We start from the raw sequence: 17,135 nt of genomic DNA, 5'->3' as shown, positions 1-17,135 counted from the left end.
ATTTTTCCCAATGCTGAAGCAAACTTAATTTTAAGGAATGTAACCTATTAAAGGAAAAAATTAGTAATTTCTCTTGAACGCAATTTGACATAAGCAGGAGGAAAAAAATGTTCCAGCCAACTTGTTTGGAACTGGGTTCATTTTACTTGTGCAAGCCTTGAGATCTGTTTGACTGTTTCCTTCATGTTAAAAGACAGACTTTTAAAAAGAGGTTTTGGTGTATGAAATCCTTGAAATTCGGGTCAGGGTGCATGGGGCAAAAAGTATATGAGAAATATACGAGTAACTGCAGAAAACAGAAAATCTGACAGCCTGAACTTTCTCACCAGTGTCTGGCATCCCGTGTGCTCACCCACCTTACACCAGGCACCGGCATTCAGAGTGTGTTTTCTTGGTGTTTTTTCAGAGTTGAGGACGAAAGTTTAAATACCTCCTGGAAAGCCCTATTACACTGTGTTCAACAGAGACGTAGCAGAAAACCTAAAAAAACTGCGAGAAATGTTGACAGCTGCAGAGATGATACTGGGTTTGACCTTCCTGATTCCAAAAAAGCCATTTTTTTTGTGGTGGGTTGTTTTTTTTTTTTTTGGTAATATCTAGTTCTCTTTCTGATGCATTTTGAAAGTTGACCGTGAGTAAAAATGAGGAATGATTTTGCTAGGTATGAAACAATACTGGATGTTTTTTGCTAGATATGAAACTATAATTTAGACAAAAAGAAATACTGATGTTCTAGGATGGATTAAGTAGCTATATAAATGCTTAGGAAACAAAAAAATCGATGTACTTTACTGTATAGCCTAATTGAAGCTATTTAGGTTTTGATTAGATGCACATACAGGTGTAAAAATATGTATTTGTTGGAACAGGGCGCCGCCGACCGCCTCAGAGCCGCAGCCGGGCCACCCCCGCGGTACGGACGAGCTGACCCGCCTCGGCCGCCCCGCACGGGCCGCGGCGGGTGTCCCGGGGCTCCTCCGGCGGAGGGGCGGGTGACGCGATCGGCAGGCGCCGCGGCGCGGCCCGGCGGGCCCGGGCACGGCTCGGCGCGGCCGGGCCCGCAGTGACGGCGCGCCGGGGCCGCCCCGAGCTCCGCCCCTGCGCCGCGGCGGGGGCACCGTGCGCTGCCCGCTCGCCGCCTGAGGGAGCCCAGCCCTGCCCCATGGCTTCCCCGGCGGCGGCGGGGCCCGGCACCGCGCTGCCCCCGGGCGCGGCGCGCCGCGACTTCTACTGGCTGCGCTCCTTCATCGCCGGAGGTGGGTGCCCCGGGCGGGCCGTGCCCGGTCTCTGCGGGCCCTGCCGGGGGAGAGCGGGGGTCCGGGGCCCGGGGAGGGCGCGGCGGGCAGGCAGAGGTCCCTTTCATGTCTGTATCCTCGGCAAAGCGGCTGTTCGGGGGTGTGGTCACCCGGGGAAGCGGGGGCTCTTTTCCTTTTCTTCCCCTTTATTCCCCCGATGTGCCAGTGCCGGTGACTTGGGACACGGGTGAGCCCCACGTGTGGCAGAACCGGCCAAGAGCCCCGAGTAGTCGCCGGCTACATGTTCACAGAGCCCAGAGCCTCGTCAGGGTTCCGGGGTATCCGTGTCCTCGCACTGCCGCGAAGATTAAGGTGGTGTGGAGGGGGGGGCAGCCGAGCAAACACAACCCCACGTTATGAACCTCTTGGAGAACAGTCCTGTTGGTTCTTCCCAGAGGGTGTTGTCCCAGCTGCCCGCTGTGCCAGGGGTAGGAAGATGTTTGGTTTTCGCTCTGTTGGATCTCGCCCTGAAGTAGCACAGGGTACACGGCAGACACGTAGCCGGCTCCTTTGGGGTCTTCTCCGCAGAAGGGACGGAGGAAGCGAGGTGCAAAACTCTTGAGGAACTTTCTCTGAAAGCTTCTGCTGCGACTTCAGCAGCTGAGACAGCGGTGTGGGTTTGTGTAATCAGGAAAAGTAGCTTATACGTTTCTTTAAGGCGTTAAGCGTTTTGTAACGTACTTCTAATTGAGGATGTTTACTCGTCATTGGGGCTTCTTCCAGTTCCTGAGTTTCGCCTTCCCTGTTCCATTTAAAGATGCATTAGAAAAATCCCATGTGTTATCTGCTGACATAAGGAACTTTTGCATCCTGTCACTTTTCTTCTTCCCCTTTTGGAAAGGTGTTGCAGGATGTTGTGCCAAAACAACCACTGCACCACTGGATCGAGTAAAGATTTTGCTGCAGGCTCATAACCACCATTACAAACATCTAGGTAAGATGGCTGCTGCCTGTATAATTTTTTGCTTTAAAATGCAATGTGTGTGGTTGGGGTATGTTGATTTATTCAGCGATGTGGCTGATAAAAGAAGGTGCTAATCAGACAGAAGGTTCTGTCTGTCTGGTTAGTCTCTGTGCCATGTTTTGTTAGTGTTTATAAAGAAAAACAAAGCTGTCTGGGTCAATGTGTTGGAGATTGAGGTGTCAGAATAATCCTCAATAAGATGTCTAAGAGCTCGAGTTGATCTTCCTCTTGATGAAGCCAGCAGGAGGTTGGTGATGACGGGTTCAAAGCTGGGATCGTTTCCATAAAAACTGTCACCATTGGTACCCACTGCCGTCTACCCAGTGATCGCCGTTCCCGAGACTGTGGGAATTGGTGCCTTTCAGAACTTGGTGGCCCTTCCAGGGGCTAGTGATCCCAACACAGTGACAGCTGAATCCTGCAGGACTTGGGTGCAGCAGTGTGGTCCATGTTAATTGAAGACGGGGTGGATTTGAGCTTGGTGTAAGGTGCAGGTGATCTGTATTCAGCAGATCTGTTACATCGTGGTGAGAGAGGAAACTCAGGGTTGTCTGTGTGTTTCGCCGTGAGGCTGTAACAGTGCCCTCTTGTGTGTAGTATTTGAGGCATTTATGTCACATGTTCTTGAAATATATCATAACTTATGTTCAAAAATTTAAGTGTGCTGCAGTTGTCACAAAAAAAAAAATTGATTTGGTTAAGTTTACATGTAATGAAACTTTGGAGTTTTTTGCTTAGAGACTAAAGATAACTTTTTTTTAAAGGCTGGAAAAATAAATCTCGAAGCAAAGCTCAAGGGCTATATCTTCACTTAACTGCACCCAAAAGGGAAACACAAGTAATGTGGCATTTTGGTAACATAGTCACATAAGTATGTACCCAAATCTGCAGTTAAGAATTGAAGGCTGAAATAATTGGTTCGACTGCTATTTTAAATCCTTATTTTCTGTTTGCTTTGTCCTGCGCCGTAATTGGCAAGTGAAATCTTACATTCTTCCCGATATAGGGTATCAGATATGATTCTGATTATTAGAAATGTATCTGACTTGAATGCATGTCCTTGTTACATGTAGGCAGAAAAAGAAACTTACGTGGACGGGATACCTGTAAGTGCAGAGACACGATGGATTAGTTCATCAAAGTCCTTGCTAGATGTTTTTACTGCCCTTGCTCTGTGGAGTTTGTGCCACATGGATCTCGGAGCATGTGTTTTAAGAAATAAGAACAGTAACTCATCATTGCAGGGTAGAGAAAAATTCTAATGGCATAAGTGTTTTCAGAGGCATCTAATAAGCATGACATCTTAAAAATAGATTTAATATTCTTAGAATGCCAGAAACTAATTAATACTTGTTTCATTTAAACTTCAAATGAAAGTTGGTCAACTACTTTTTTTTCCTGCTTGAAAGTAAGACAAATGTGTAAGCCTTTTGCATGTTCAGCTCTTACATTATTAAGTAGTTGCATGTGAATAAAACCAGTTTAATGGTTACAGTTTATTCCTTTGCAAAAAATAATTTAAAAGTTAATTTGACAGCAATTGTGCATAACTAATATGTTTATAATAAAACTGTAGGTTTTGCCCAAACTTTGTGTGATCTTGCATTATCTCCCACCTATTAAAAGGGAATAGGATTGCTTCTTGTTGCAACAGCTCTGGAACAAGAAGTGTGAGATGTTTAAGTTGTAAGTAATGAGCATCTCAAACTACTGTTTACTTCATTTCCTCAGTGATGTCATTTAATCTGTAAATTAGCACGTAATGATGTCAGATTTGTTTTCCCATGGCTTTAGGTTTTTAAGTATTTATTTATTTTGAATTGACTGAATTGCAAGTCAACCAGTTTCCTTCCCTCTGTTGCTGGTATCAGCCATGGTGGGTGGATGTGATCCCCTGCAGTGGGGCTGCTTGTGGGTCAGGCAAGTCGTGGGGCCCGAATGTGTGAATTCAGAAGGAGGTTTGCTGAGTCTGGGAGGTGAGAAAGCTGATAAAACTTAACCTTAAACATCCTCCTCCTGCTAACGTTTGGGCATTGAAAGTGGATTTTCCACTCTCCGTGGTTACATGAGCAACATGATCCGGCCTTAGTTCTATGCATATTTTCTTATTGTCAGTAATATTTGCGTGTGTTTTTTTTTTTTTGTCTCCCACTGTAATTGTTAAATACCTCTTTTTGTATTGCTGGCAGGAGTGTTTTCTACATTGTGTGCTGTCCCCAAAAAGGAAGGTTACCTTGGGCTGTATAAAGGAAACGGGGCAATGATGATTAGAATCTTTCCATATGGCGCAATTCAGTTTATGGCATTTGACCGATATAAAAAGGTAGTTGAGTTTCTTTTATTATTTTTTTTTCTGCCTACAATGAATACACATTCTTTAAGTGATCTAAACTAACACTTAAACTTTTGCATCATAATAATCAGCTGCATGCCTTTTCTAAGGTTGCTTACTTTATATATACCCATTAAGAATGTCAGGGCGACAGTGAAACTTTTTGCAGTGCTGCTTAAGGAAAAACAATCCAACTGATTTTTGTATCTTTGTATTTTTGAGAATAATACCTTTTTTTTTTTAAAACGAAAGAAACAGGTAATCTAAAGTCTGCTGCTATTTGTATTGCTATTAGGTAGCCCTTTGTGGATAACGTAAGAGCAAATGTGAAATGGAACCTCTTTATTGTGTTGGGATTCTTAGTTCTTGACGGATGGAATAAACTAAATTTGAAAGTTTGTCTGGATATGACTGTTATACTTGACCTGACAAAGGACTGTCGGGTTCTAGATAAAAATGACCTGGAAAACAAAATGCTCGTTTCAGGGTCCTGCAAGATTTGTGGATTCCTTTCTGCTATTGTGCATTTACTCTTTCATAATAAATACATAATAAATCCCTGCAACATCTTTTGGAGGTCAGGTGTTAGTGTGAACATGGTTTTAAGTGTTGTGTATATGTGGTGAAAAATACCTTTTTACTGTTTGCAATGAGGAATTCTGTTTGAAAGGTCAGATTTAGTACCCAATGAAGTAAATCACAGGATCTTTATGGAAGACAGTGAGATTGAAATTGTGATTCCCTTCCCTAAAGAGCAAATTTCAGAAGGCTGATACAAAGAAGTAACTGTAATGAGTTTCATGTTCTTTTTTGTCATGTAGTCATAGTCTCAGTTATTTAATAAAAACCTGGAAACTAATTTCTAACATCCATCCTGGACGTAATGTAGTTTACGAAGTTTTTGCTCCCAAATGCTTGTCCAATTTCTCTCTCATTTTTTTTAAATGCAATTAAAGAAAGCCACAAAAATATTTTTATAGGAGTATGTTTCACATGCTGTGTATGGGAAAAAAACCTACTTCTCTCAAATGTGTCACTTTTCAACTTTGCTCGGTGTCCTTTGCTCTCTGTCGTGCAACAAGGATAGTATTCAGTTTGCCTGATGTGACACACATTAAAGATAACTAAATAAACAATTAACCTAGTTTCTGAAGTAAATAGTACAAATACTTTCAAGTAATTGTTCTGTCTTGTTGTTAGAATTTTACTCCTTTGATGTTTTTAATAAGAAATTGGTACCAGCAGCAATTTTCAGAAAATTCTTTTAACAGTAATGAAGTGCTCTGATTTGAATTTGTAGTGTTGTAAATTTCTTGGAAACAGCTAGAGAGTTTGCATTAATGTGCTAATAAACTGTGTGATGCATTTCCCTGTATTTTCTGATATGACTATTGTAAATGTTCTGTATTTTGTAGGTAATAAAGAAGCAACTTGGAATTTCAGGGCATGTGCATCGATTAATGGCTGGATCCATGGCAGGTATAGTTTTGCTCTTGAATTTCAGGCATCCCTTTTGCTGAAAAGTTAGTATTTGTTTAGAAGATGATTTGATGTGTTTTCAGGTCAGACTGTTGCAAATTTGTAATAAGCAAAAATACTAGTGAAAAGTTAATGGATAGTTGCCTAATTGAAAACTGTCTGAGAGTATTCTTTAAAATATATTTGTTCAAGCGTTGAATTCTGTGCTATGTTGTAAAGCACAGTTTTTATAGTGTTTATTATGGATTTTAAAAAATGAAAAATCCAGTGTCATCAAGATATGAAGTACAAAGATTCAGGTTTTAGACCTGGCTCATCAGCCTGTCTGTCATGGCTACTAAGTTGAGGTTAAGCCCACAGAAACAGAGAAATTGCAGCTCCTTAAATAGGTGGGTTTTTTTTTTATTTGCCAGAAATGTCTATACTTTTCAACATCCAGTGCAGGATTGTCCTGACACTCTTTAGATCATACGTGTGAATGTTAAAAAAGTCATTTATCAGTTAGTGCAATAGCAGTAGAAAACCTCATTTGTAAACTGCCAGTGTATAGTATGATTATACATTTCTGTTTTCCTCTTGCTAGTCATTCAGCCAAAAGTAGCTAAGAAAAAACAGGTGAAGGTAAGTAATACTGAGCTGGTTTTTAATTGAGGTGGTTCTTCATGTGCTTTTACTTTGTAAACCAGGCATAACACTGTCTAGTGACAGTCCATAAATAGTTATGACATGAGTATTAATTAATATTTTGCTTCTTTTGGAATAAAAACACTGGTGTTTGTTAATATTACCTTCAGTTAAACTAGGAGGACCTCATGAAAGTATTTTGGCTTTGCGTGCCATCAGAGGAAAAGCGAAGAGAATGAAATGAAGCAATTCAAAGATCCTAAAAACTAGCAAAACCCATTTGGCAAGATACGTTCCAGAATTTGGCTGGCTTTCTATCTGAAAGAAGTGGAAAAAATACATAGATTTTTTTTTTATTTTCTTCCCCCCGGCTTTAGCTGTACTAAAGAACGCTTGCCCCCACTCAAAGCTTGTTATTAGGTTTTTCAGGAGCCTGGTCAGAGAGCTGGAGCCTGACTTCTGAGGCACCATGAAAACATTGAATAATCAGCTTAACTCTGTCCGGGTTGGACATGCTGGAATTCTTTGCGCAGAGCAATTAATAGCATCTGGCATAATTTTAAGCACCTTACTGGTTAAATCTGTTTTGTGTGGTTAGAGTAACAGAAATAAAATTGATATACAGTACTATCTGGAAACATGATTAAATGAAATGCTTTGTATGGTGCATTTCAGTACAATATACTCTATAGGCTGTTATTGAGAATGCCAAAACTGAGTAGACTTAAGTGTGCAGTGAAATGAATGTAGCTGTCAGGTATAGTGATAGTATCGCGTGTGAGTGCCTTACTATTTGTTTACTAGGTGGCATTAACTGCTTTTTGGGATGTTCATTAGATAAAGTAAGAGGGGAGGGTTTATATTGAGGATGCCAAGAAGATACAGAGGAGGAAGGAGGTACTAAGAAGAGTGCAGAGTTTGAAATTTCATACAGAAGTTTTCTAGATTTGCAAACAATAAGAAAAGGCTTTGAAAAGCGATTGGTAGTATTTATTGCTTTAACTCTTGTGGCATAGTCTCTTGCTGGCCCCGATAGGGATATTATTCTGTTTATTCCAAGTTTAAATGACTAAAGGATGTGGTCTACTGCATGTACCCTGGTGTTGGTGAAGAGGGGTCTTCAGAGTTGCTTGGAACCCCGTTGAAAATGGATAACCCTTGTTTCCCTCTCCTTTTTGTCCACTCTACACCATCTAGCCGCACAGCTATCTGCTTTCACTTCTGTGCATGCTACTGATACTTAAATCTTGCTTATGCCAGTTTCCAACATTACTAGCAGTCAACAGACCTGAATCGGCTTCAAAGTGGTGGGAAATATTTGAGTATCTTCTGTAACTGATAAACAGGATCAAAAGCTGTATCCACAGGGAAAAACAGGGCAATGAGGATGGGGGTAGTGGAGTGAGAGAAAAGTAAAACCTATTGAAATGCATGTATTTAAGGAGGCCAAGTTAAAGTGACTGTGGAAACTTTAACTCTGAATTTCCTGAGTCTTGTGTGATTCAAATTTCAGCTCTAACACCTCATTAACAGATAAATGGTATATAACTTCTTTTAAGGAAAGACAGAGCTGGGGAGAAGATAGAGAAATCATAGAGGTTAGTGTGGTTTAGGAAACAAAATGATCAAATAAGTCCTGTATCACAGGATGATTTTGCAAATCTTTTTTTTTTTTCATTTTTAAATTGAAAAATCTGAATTGTGTTTTTCCTCCCCTGCACTTGGTTATTTAAAGCCAAAAAAGACTAGATGTTATCTAGAATTAACACAAGTTCCATTAAACTAATACAGAAAGTATGGTTCTGTTTTTACCTTTTTACTTTCAGTAAAAGCAATTGGAAAATAGTACTGATCAAGGAGGATACTGACTGTCTCAATTTTAAATAGTATGTAATTAACAGTTACCTATTTGAGTCAACATATTAAAAGAATCTGCGCTGTTTATTTCTTCATGTACAATTCAGAAAGAAACAATTATATATTAGAGGTCTAGAAATATTAGGACTTGTAAATTAGGCAGTTCTTTAAGCTGTCTGATAAGTATTCTTTGTCATCAGCTATTTCTCTGCATAGTTCCTGAAGCTTTGTTTTGTTCAGAATATGCCTCCTTGATAAATTAATCTTTATACTAGTTAAGGAGCATGTCTTCTGCAGTTCAAGACTGTGATTTGTGCTTATCACTTTTTGAACTGTGTACCTCTGCAACATAGTTGTTGATAAGGTACGAAGACCATGGTACAGAAATAAGAAAAAACCTGGGTGTCAGATAATGTTTGCAGTACTTGATCTTTGTAAATGTATTTCACTTTTTTTTCTTGGTCCGGATTTTTTTTTATTTTCAAGGAAAGAAAATTACTAAGAATGGAGGAATAGTTGGGAAATTGAGAGACAGAGATAAATCCCTTACGGCTAATCTCATTGTTAACTCCCAAAGCCTGGGAGGCAAATCAAGGACAGTCTAATTCCCGTTGTGCTTCATTGACACCAAGTCTCAGTAAAGGTCTGTGTAACCCAGTGTCTTGTCCCCAAGAGTGGTCAGAGGTGCTTGAGGACAATATGGCGAGTGAAGAATGGTCTCTCCCTGACTTTTTAAATCCCTCCTACATATGGTTTCTTTCAGTTCCATCTGATATTTTTTCAATAGTACTATTTTTGGACTGTTTACATCAGTGCGTTCACCAAGCTCTTGGTCGGTCTGTTTGCTAGCCTTTGTTCAGAGAATATTCCTGGATACATATCAGTGCAAGACTGGAAAGAGAAAGGGGATAAAGTTGTCTGTTTTCTGAAGTGGGATGACTTTCCTGTGAACTCTTAAGCTCTGTAAAAGCTTTTTTTTCCTATATTTTTTTAGTTGTTTTTTTTTTTTTAAACTGCTGGAGTTCACCCATTTTACAATATTTCTGGACATCTCAGGCAATCAATTAGGAAAAAGCTGTAGTGTGAGCGATTGCATTTAATAATGTAGGTCAGTGGAAACAGTCCTAAAGTTGCTTTGGTGTCTTGCAGCTTCCAACTTTTGAACCCTACGGGTGAGACAACATCAGGAATCAACGGTGGATGTCTGCTTTTTGTTCAGAGGAGTCATCCAAAATCTCTGAAAGAGATGTTTCTGTCTTGTAAAGTAAATTACTGGTAGGATACTCCAGAAGGCCACAAACTTTACTCTCAATTGAGAGTTTCCAGTGTCAGCCTTTTGGTTAGCTGACTTACAGTGTTCTTTTTTTTCCACCCCATTTAATCCTGGTATCTTCTGTCAGATCATTCAGCTTACTGAAGTTGCCTTTTTTTTTTTCTTCTCTAGACATAAAAGTTATGAAGAGTTTGTTTGCTGGAGTTGTGTTTGGGTTTTGTTGTTGTGGTGTTTCTGTGATTTTTTTTTTTTTTTTTTTCCTTCCCTTCCCTGTTGTGGTTTTCTCTTGACCTGTGGAAAGGAGGGGAAATGATACACCTATGAAAAGAGACATCATTGAGACTATTAAAACTTCAGGGGAAGTGGTGGCAATTGCCTGCCAGCATAGAAAGTGTGCTTAACTTCTTTAGGACAAATTTGTAAGGGTGATGTTTAGCTAAATCAGAGCAGCTGCCAGAAAACAATATCAGTTATAAAGCTTTTTGCTTTCTTTTTCTCCTTTTTCCAGTTTTTAGTGAAGGTGGTATACCACCAGAAAGTGACCTCTGTTTTTAGTAGACAGTTTTAATTATTCCCTCCAAATTGTTTGTCAGCAATTGAGTTCTTTGCCTCAAAGACTAGCAGTGGGAAATAATTTGTTATTCAGGTAACTGTTAGAGGAGTTATCCTCTGTACTGGAGTCCTCTTTCCAAAGTTACAAGTTGGTCAGCATCTAATCAGTTTTGAAGCAGTTCATAACTGGATGAATCTGAAAACTTGAATTTTTTTTTTGGCATCTTAAGTCTAGAAATGGCTTTTTTGTTCAGAGTTGTAAAACAGTGTTGGTGTAACATGAAATATTAAAATGCAGTAATGCAACACAGTTAAGTACTCTTCATCAGTACGATCCTGACTTTATTTTAAATGTCATTAGAGTATATTTAGTGTTTTCAGATGCAGCAGATAGAATTTGATGTGATTACCGGATATAGGTACATATACCTGACACAACCTTTTTGAAATTAAGCATTACATTTGGTAGTTTGAATTTTTTTTTTCTTAAGATATGGTAGGATTAGGTTTCGTGATTGCAATCCAGTAACGCCTGATGCTTATGAGCCATAGATTTAAATAAGATTGCTCATGTGAATATGGTTAGGCCCATAAATCTTCGAAAACTCGAGGCCTAGGTTGTGCAGCTTCAGTGAACACCAAGTATAAACATAAATCCTTTGTGTGTTGCTGAAGTTAATGTCTTTATTTGCTGATTATAAGTGACTTTAAGTGTTACTTTAACAAAATAATTTATGTATGCTATTCACTGACACAGAAGGAAATTCTTGTTTTCAAAATAATCCTAGAATCAGATAAGGTGCAGGTGAGTTTTGTTTGCTTGTTTTGTTTTTGTTTTTAATAAAGGTATTACAGCAGTGATTTGTACTTACCCTCTTGATATGGTTAGAGTTCGTCTGGCATTCCAAGTAAAAGGGGAACACAAGTACATGGGAATTATCCATGCATTCAAGATGATTTACACAAAGGTATTTTTTCTTTTAATCTTCAGTCCTGTCAAAGCAAAATATGCTCTTTAAAGAATGTTGCGCTGCATTGAAAATAGTGGCTTGGTGGAAGATAACATGACTTCCTTGTGTGCACGTTGAATTTTTTAATGTAGAAAATTATCTGGATGCTTCCTTCTACTTTGGCTGCTAAGATGTAGCTAAGACTTATGTAAGAGGGAGGTCAAAAACAGCAGAGAGAAGTTGCTTTTCAACAAATAGTAATGATACAAAAAAAATGTGGGGAGGAGGGGTATGTATAATGCAGAAATGTCTCCTAGATTATGATGTTGGATGTAGATTTTTTTGCCTTCATTTTCGCTGCTTTACCTCCTGTGGAGCCAGGCAGTTCTGCCCTTACTTCTTCAGGCACAAGAAATGGAACTTGATGTTAAGCTCCTTGGTGCTAGATGCTGCTAGTCAGATTGCTGTCACGTGGATCTGTGTGAACAGGTGGACAGCTTAAGACATTTGTTGTATTTCTTGCCACAAATGTACTTGTATTTTTCTTTCAAAGGAAGGCGGTTTTAGTGGGTTCTACAGAGGGCTGATGCCAACTGTTGTAGGAATGGCGCCATATGCAGGTAAGTTGAAAACAGAACACGGCAGTCCTTCAGCAGTCATGTGCTACTAAATTTACATAATATATTTGCACACCTTGTTAATTAGCTTCTGTTAAAATCAAGGAGTTTGTTTTTTACTGAACAGAGAGGGGAGGCCAGTAGAAGGATTTGCAATTCTCCAGTCTTAATCTAGAGTTGATCCATGTATGTCAAAGCATCTTCAACAGGCAAAGCCTAGCTTTTCTGAAACTTGGAGTCTCTTCTGCTTCCCAGTTTTCCCACAAGGAAGCACGTGGGATATTTCTCTCCAACAGGTAGATCCCTGAGAAAGCAGAGCGCTTTGGAGATGGACACTTAGTGCCTCTGGATTGGCTCCATCTCCTGGTGACTTCTGTGTAAATAACACGAGCTAAAGCAGTGGGTAACATGGGATGGAGGAACATCAGAACTGCCCGGCTAAACTATACTCATATTGAGAAGATGAGAGATGTTCTTTGGTTAAAAAGATCTTAGGATTTACTCTTAACAGGAAGGCAGTAATTTAAAACCCACAGTCTAGCTTATTGAAAGCATTCTTTTAATGTTAATTATAAACACTAATTCATTTGGACAGAAGTTACTGTAAAAGTTAAAAATATTATTTGTCTATTTCTTCTTAAGAAAAGCTTCTAAAAGAATGGGTAATAGTTTAATTTTGTAATTGCAGCTTTTCGTTTATGATGATGATGCATGGACAAATAGTTTGCTTTTTTTATGAAAATACATGAAATTAAATTTCCTTTTAGGTTTTTCATTTTTTACCTTTGGTACCTTAAAGAGCATTGGACTTGCTCAAGCGCCTAACTTGCTTGGACGGCCTTCATTAGATAACCCCGATGTCTTAGTTTTGAAAACACATGTAAATCTGCTGTGTGGTGGCATAGCTGGAGCAATAGCTCAGACGATATCGTAAGTTTGGGTATTGTTTTTGTTTTCTATATAGCTGTTCATTCTAAAGAAAACTTTTATCTGAGAATATGATTTTTATGTAAGTCTAGTTATTAGTAAGGTTTTTAAATCAGATCAATCGGACACTGGAATTCAGTTATTTCCTATCGCTTCGTTTACTAAATATCCATTTAATCTTCAGGGTCTTTAAGGATACATGCGTTGACATTCAGACATCTCCAAAAATCAGTTGGAATCTTGATTGGTAAACTGGGAAATTTTGACCATGAACGTAATTTGCAGAATTTTATTATTCCAATTTATTTTCAAAACAATGTGACCTGCAAAGCCACAGAATTAATAGTAATGATGAAAAAGGCAAGTCTTAGATAATTTGGCATTATTTTTATTACTTTGCCTGCTTTCTCCATTCTCATGCTGTCCTTGTCGTATTTTATTTTGTCTATAAAATAATTCAATGGACCTATATGGTATCAATTTTTCACTAAATCACTTCATTACAATTGTCATTTTCTATTAATCCTTAAACTGTTAATTTTATTTTTGATTCAGGTGTTTTCTCCCTCCAGCATTTTACAGCCTGTTTTATACTCTCATCTGATCTTTGTATGTCCTCCTTACTTGTGCAAAGTGGAATATATTAAGAGATCTGATTTGCTGGTTTTAGTTGTACAGGGGAAGTCTCCCTTTTTGGAGAACTTCAGCTGTGTTGAGAACTTGCTGAAAAGGGAGCTTGGAGGATGCACATGGACTACTTTGTATTCTTTTTTTAAACAATATTCATATAGTCATCACACATCAGGTTGAACTGCTCTTCAAATATCTCCTCTGTAGATATCCCCTTGATGTAACTCGAAGGCGAATGCAGTTAGGAGCGGTTCTTCCAGACTCCGAAAAGTGCCTGTAAGTATTTTCTTTTCATCCATAGTAACTGAATTCTTACATGTCTGAGCAAAGTTAAATTCTTAGTTCTAACTCAAACCAGAACAACAAAAAACACCCAAACTACTGTTGTTGATCTCTTCATTCTTTCAATGAATAAGTTTTCACAGAGACAAAAGCTGCCATTATCACTCTGGGATTAAAAAAAACCCCCTGAAATAACAATGGCACTTTTTTAGTAATACTGTGTTTATATTAGTAACTTTTTTTTGCTATATTTTTTAAACTCGTTATGTAATTCTTTAGTATCTGCAAGATTCCTGAGAGAGAGACTGCGTGCTTCTGCTGAAAGGAAATGTTTCAAATGTTTTTTTAACGGTGCAGAATCTGTTCCATAAGATGATTTTGCATAATACTGTTTTATTTGATCTTTCTTGCATTTACAGTAATACCCCACACCCCACATATAGTTGGGGTTCCTCCAGTAGAAGTGGAAGTACCATAATATCCTTAAAATTATTAAATCAGCTCTCATCTTGAAAAACTTCCATACGGAAGACATTCTGAAAGGGCAATGTATTTAATAGCTTGGAAATATTGAGCACCTCACAGATTTTTCACATTGCTTTGCATTTAACGTCCATTTGTTCAGTTTCAATATAAGTATGTGAGGAAGATCCTTCTCCTTGCATATACACTGCAAATTCTGCTTTTAATAAGGTCAGATATTACATACTTAACATGAATTCTAGCATTTCTCATTTGAGAGAAAATACTAGGTCTTGGTCACGGTGGAGAAAGCTACATACATGCAAGATGTAGAATTCGGAGCATTTCATATGCAGACCTTTAGAAGGGTGGGTAGTAGGATCCGAGTGCTCAAAGAAAGAGAATGATATACAAGCCTACATACTGATTTTTAATGCAAGAAGTGTGTGCTACATTGGGCAAATTATGTTTGTTATTCTGTGTTATATTTGTAAGAAGAATTGATGCTTCTCAGCTCCTTCCTGCCAGACATGCACCAGAATACGCATAGTCGTTCTGGTGTAAAATGTCTTAAATACGTCTCTTAGGGCAGGCATTTTCAGATTGAAACTTCTTTAGATGGGATTGCACTGTTATCTTCCCAGTTCCCAGCCCTTGTGCTCAAATTTCTTGCAGAAGCTCAGACTGTCTTCTGAGTCCTCAAAAGACTATAATGCTTTGCTACATGGAGTTCTGTGAGTTTTTCTCCATAGATTTCTTAAGAACCGTGTAAAACAAGTGCCTTGCATGTAAAAAAAGTTATTTTGACCATTGAATATACGTATCCAATAATGATTTGAGTTCTTATTTTTCCAGTACAATGGTGCAGACACTGAAATATGTGTATCGACAACACGGAATACGAAGAGGATTATACCGTGGTCTATCTCTAAATTATATTCGTTGTATTCCTTCCCAGGCTGTGGCTTTTACCACATATGAACTTATGAAACAATTCTTGCACCTCAACTAATTTTTTTTTTTTTTAGAAAACTTTCCTGTAAAACTACACTATCAGTTCTCAAATTACATTGGTGATTAAATTACTTGAAGTTTAAAGAAAAAAAGTTATCTGTTACTGTGGAGCTGCTGTTGTCTGACATTTTTATTTGCCAAAATGCAGTTTATTTCCTGGCGTCATACCGGGAGACAGATCAAAATAAACATTAGTTAGCTATAAACAGTTTTTTGCACTCGATCTTATAGGCTTCATTAGGTTAATGTTAAGAATTACACAGATTTAAAATTACACCCATGTTTTATACGGGTTTCAAGCTGTTAGTTATTGAGCTTTATCACCATTCCAAGAGCTACACATATGGTTATATTGCTTTTTAAGCTAGTAGTTAGACATCTGTTCTTCTTTAAAAATTAAATTGAATAATCTGATTTGAACAAAACGCAAAGATCTTTATATTCAAATATTTGCCAGCTCTGTAGAAGCTGAACTCAGCAGACCCCAACTTAAGCATTTTTTTTTCTGGTTTTGTACAAGTTTTCTGTATGCAAGAACAATGCATATATCTTCAGATGGGTACATATGAAAGTCTGTTCGACCATTTCAATTAAAAATGGCAAGACATATTGAACATTATTAGAAATCTTGCAATTTGGAAAGCAATTTCTTGGCATGCATTCTATTCTAAAACATGCTGTATCTACACAAATAGAACTGGGGGGACTTTTACAGTAACAAGTGCTAGAAGAGACCTCTGTGAGGCAGTTGGTGTGGGCCCAATCTTAGATGGCATTTCTGTACCTCTTCTGTGGACCTGAATGTTCTCGCTCTAGTTTATTGAAGGCTGAGTATTTTATGTACTTTCCAGTACTAGCTCGTGTAAACAGGTTTGTCCCTACTGTAATACATGGTGACAAACAAGACTGCATGCTGCTGCATTTACTTATTCAGGCATATGGACCATATTCAATTTCTTGTGCAAGAAGAGCAAATGAAGATTGTATTAGAGTCTGTAGATGTGTATTTGTACTGTTTCTAAAGTATGGTATGCAATATCTTACATGTTTTTCTCCTCTACAATTCCTTTTGTGGAGGGGATTATCTTCCAGACTTGTTTATACATGATTTGCATTGGTACTCTTGATTTTACTCACTTGATTCAGGAAACTGTAAAGCATTTACTTTAAGTGATGTAAGTTATTTATTTATTGTAAATATTTCAGCAGTGTTTTTTAAGAATTGGTAATGGTTAAGTGGTGGATGGTAAGATCGATTTGCTTGACTTTGACAAATTTGACAAACTGGATTTTGAGTTATATATTCAAATACCGACTTTTGTGGCTTGATTTTCCCCCCCCCCCAGTTTCTTAAAAGTATGTATTTCTTTGCTACTTAACAGTGTAGCTATGGACAGAGAATGACATGTATTTGAATTTATTTTATTAAAAATTTTGAACTAATGTCTTTGTGTGATTTGTATGTGTTGCAGTCAGAAAGAATGCATGTTTCTGGAGTTACCTGTATGTTTGCCCTTGTCGGTAAATCTGCATAACACGGTCATTCTTAATTAAGAGACAACAAATAACTTGTTTGTTTGTTTTTAGTTTAATTTAAAGGGAAAACTAACCAATACCACAGTGAATCTTTATCTTTAAGAGTTGTTGTAGGAGAGCTAAATTCACTGTATTTACCAAAAAAAAGATATGAGAAATGTGCCATTTTTCTTTCCTGTATTGTTTTACTGTGTGAGCAAATAAGCGCCAGTCCTTTGCCATGTTAATATTGTTAAGGATGTTCAAATTCAGTTTTACATCCGAATTGTCTGAATTATTGTACTCCCACTCTCCTTCTTACTCCTATTAGTAGGATCTGACCTATTCTTCTACCTTGCAGC

The 17,135-nt window shown here is 38.2% G+C and overlaps 1 protein-coding gene across 2 annotated transcripts; it reads left to right on the top strand.

Moving 5' to 3' along the window:
• Positions 1-1,156: 1,156 nt before the first annotated feature.
• SLC25A16 (solute carrier family 25 member 16) lies at positions 1,157-16,658 on the top strand. 2 transcript variants are annotated; one of them, XM_065639358.1, is made up of 9 exons: positions 1,157-1,256; positions 2,137-2,229; positions 4,449-4,582; positions 6,007-6,070; positions 11,223-11,344; positions 11,880-11,946; positions 12,711-12,873; positions 13,708-13,776; positions 15,100-16,658. In XM_065639358.1, the coding sequence occupies exons 1-9, from the start codon at positions 1,163-1,165 to the stop codon at positions 15,254-15,256; spliced, it is 963 nt and encodes a 320-aa protein (XP_065495430.1). In that variant the 5' UTR covers positions 1,157-1,162; the 3' UTR covers positions 15,257-16,658. The 2 variants fall into 2 exon arrangements, with proteins under 2 accessions (XP_065495430.1, XP_065495431.1); XM_065639359.1 differs by lacking the exon at positions 1,157-1,256 and adding an exon at positions 3,333-3,365 and having other exon boundaries at positions 2,159-2,229.
• Positions 16,659-17,135: the final 477 nt, after the last annotated feature.

This window comes from Caloenas nicobarica, chromosome 7 (genome assembly GCF_036013445.1).
Source record: "Caloenas nicobarica isolate bCalNic1 chromosome 7, bCalNic1.hap1, whole genome shotgun sequence".
Lineage (NCBI taxonomy): Eukaryota > Metazoa > Chordata > Aves > Columbiformes > Columbidae > Caloenas > Caloenas nicobarica.
This window is presented reverse-complemented; position numbering and strand designations above follow the sequence as displayed.

What these genes read in the sequence shown, in the direction of transcription:
- SLC25A16 (XM_065639358.1), top strand. Translation starts at nt 1,163, where the DNA reads ATGGCTTCCCCGGCGGCGGCGGGGCCCGGCACCGCGCTGCCCCCGGGC. An exon ending in CATTTGACCGATATAAAAAG is followed by an intron (nt 4,583 to 6,006) that starts GTAGTTGAGTTT and finishes TGTATTTTGTAG; the next exon opens with GTAATAAAGAAGCAACTTGG. An exon ending in GCAATAGCTCAGACGATATC is followed by an intron (nt 12,874 to 13,707) that starts GTAAGTTTGGGT and finishes TCTCCTCTGTAG; the next exon opens with ATATCCCCTTGATGTAACTC.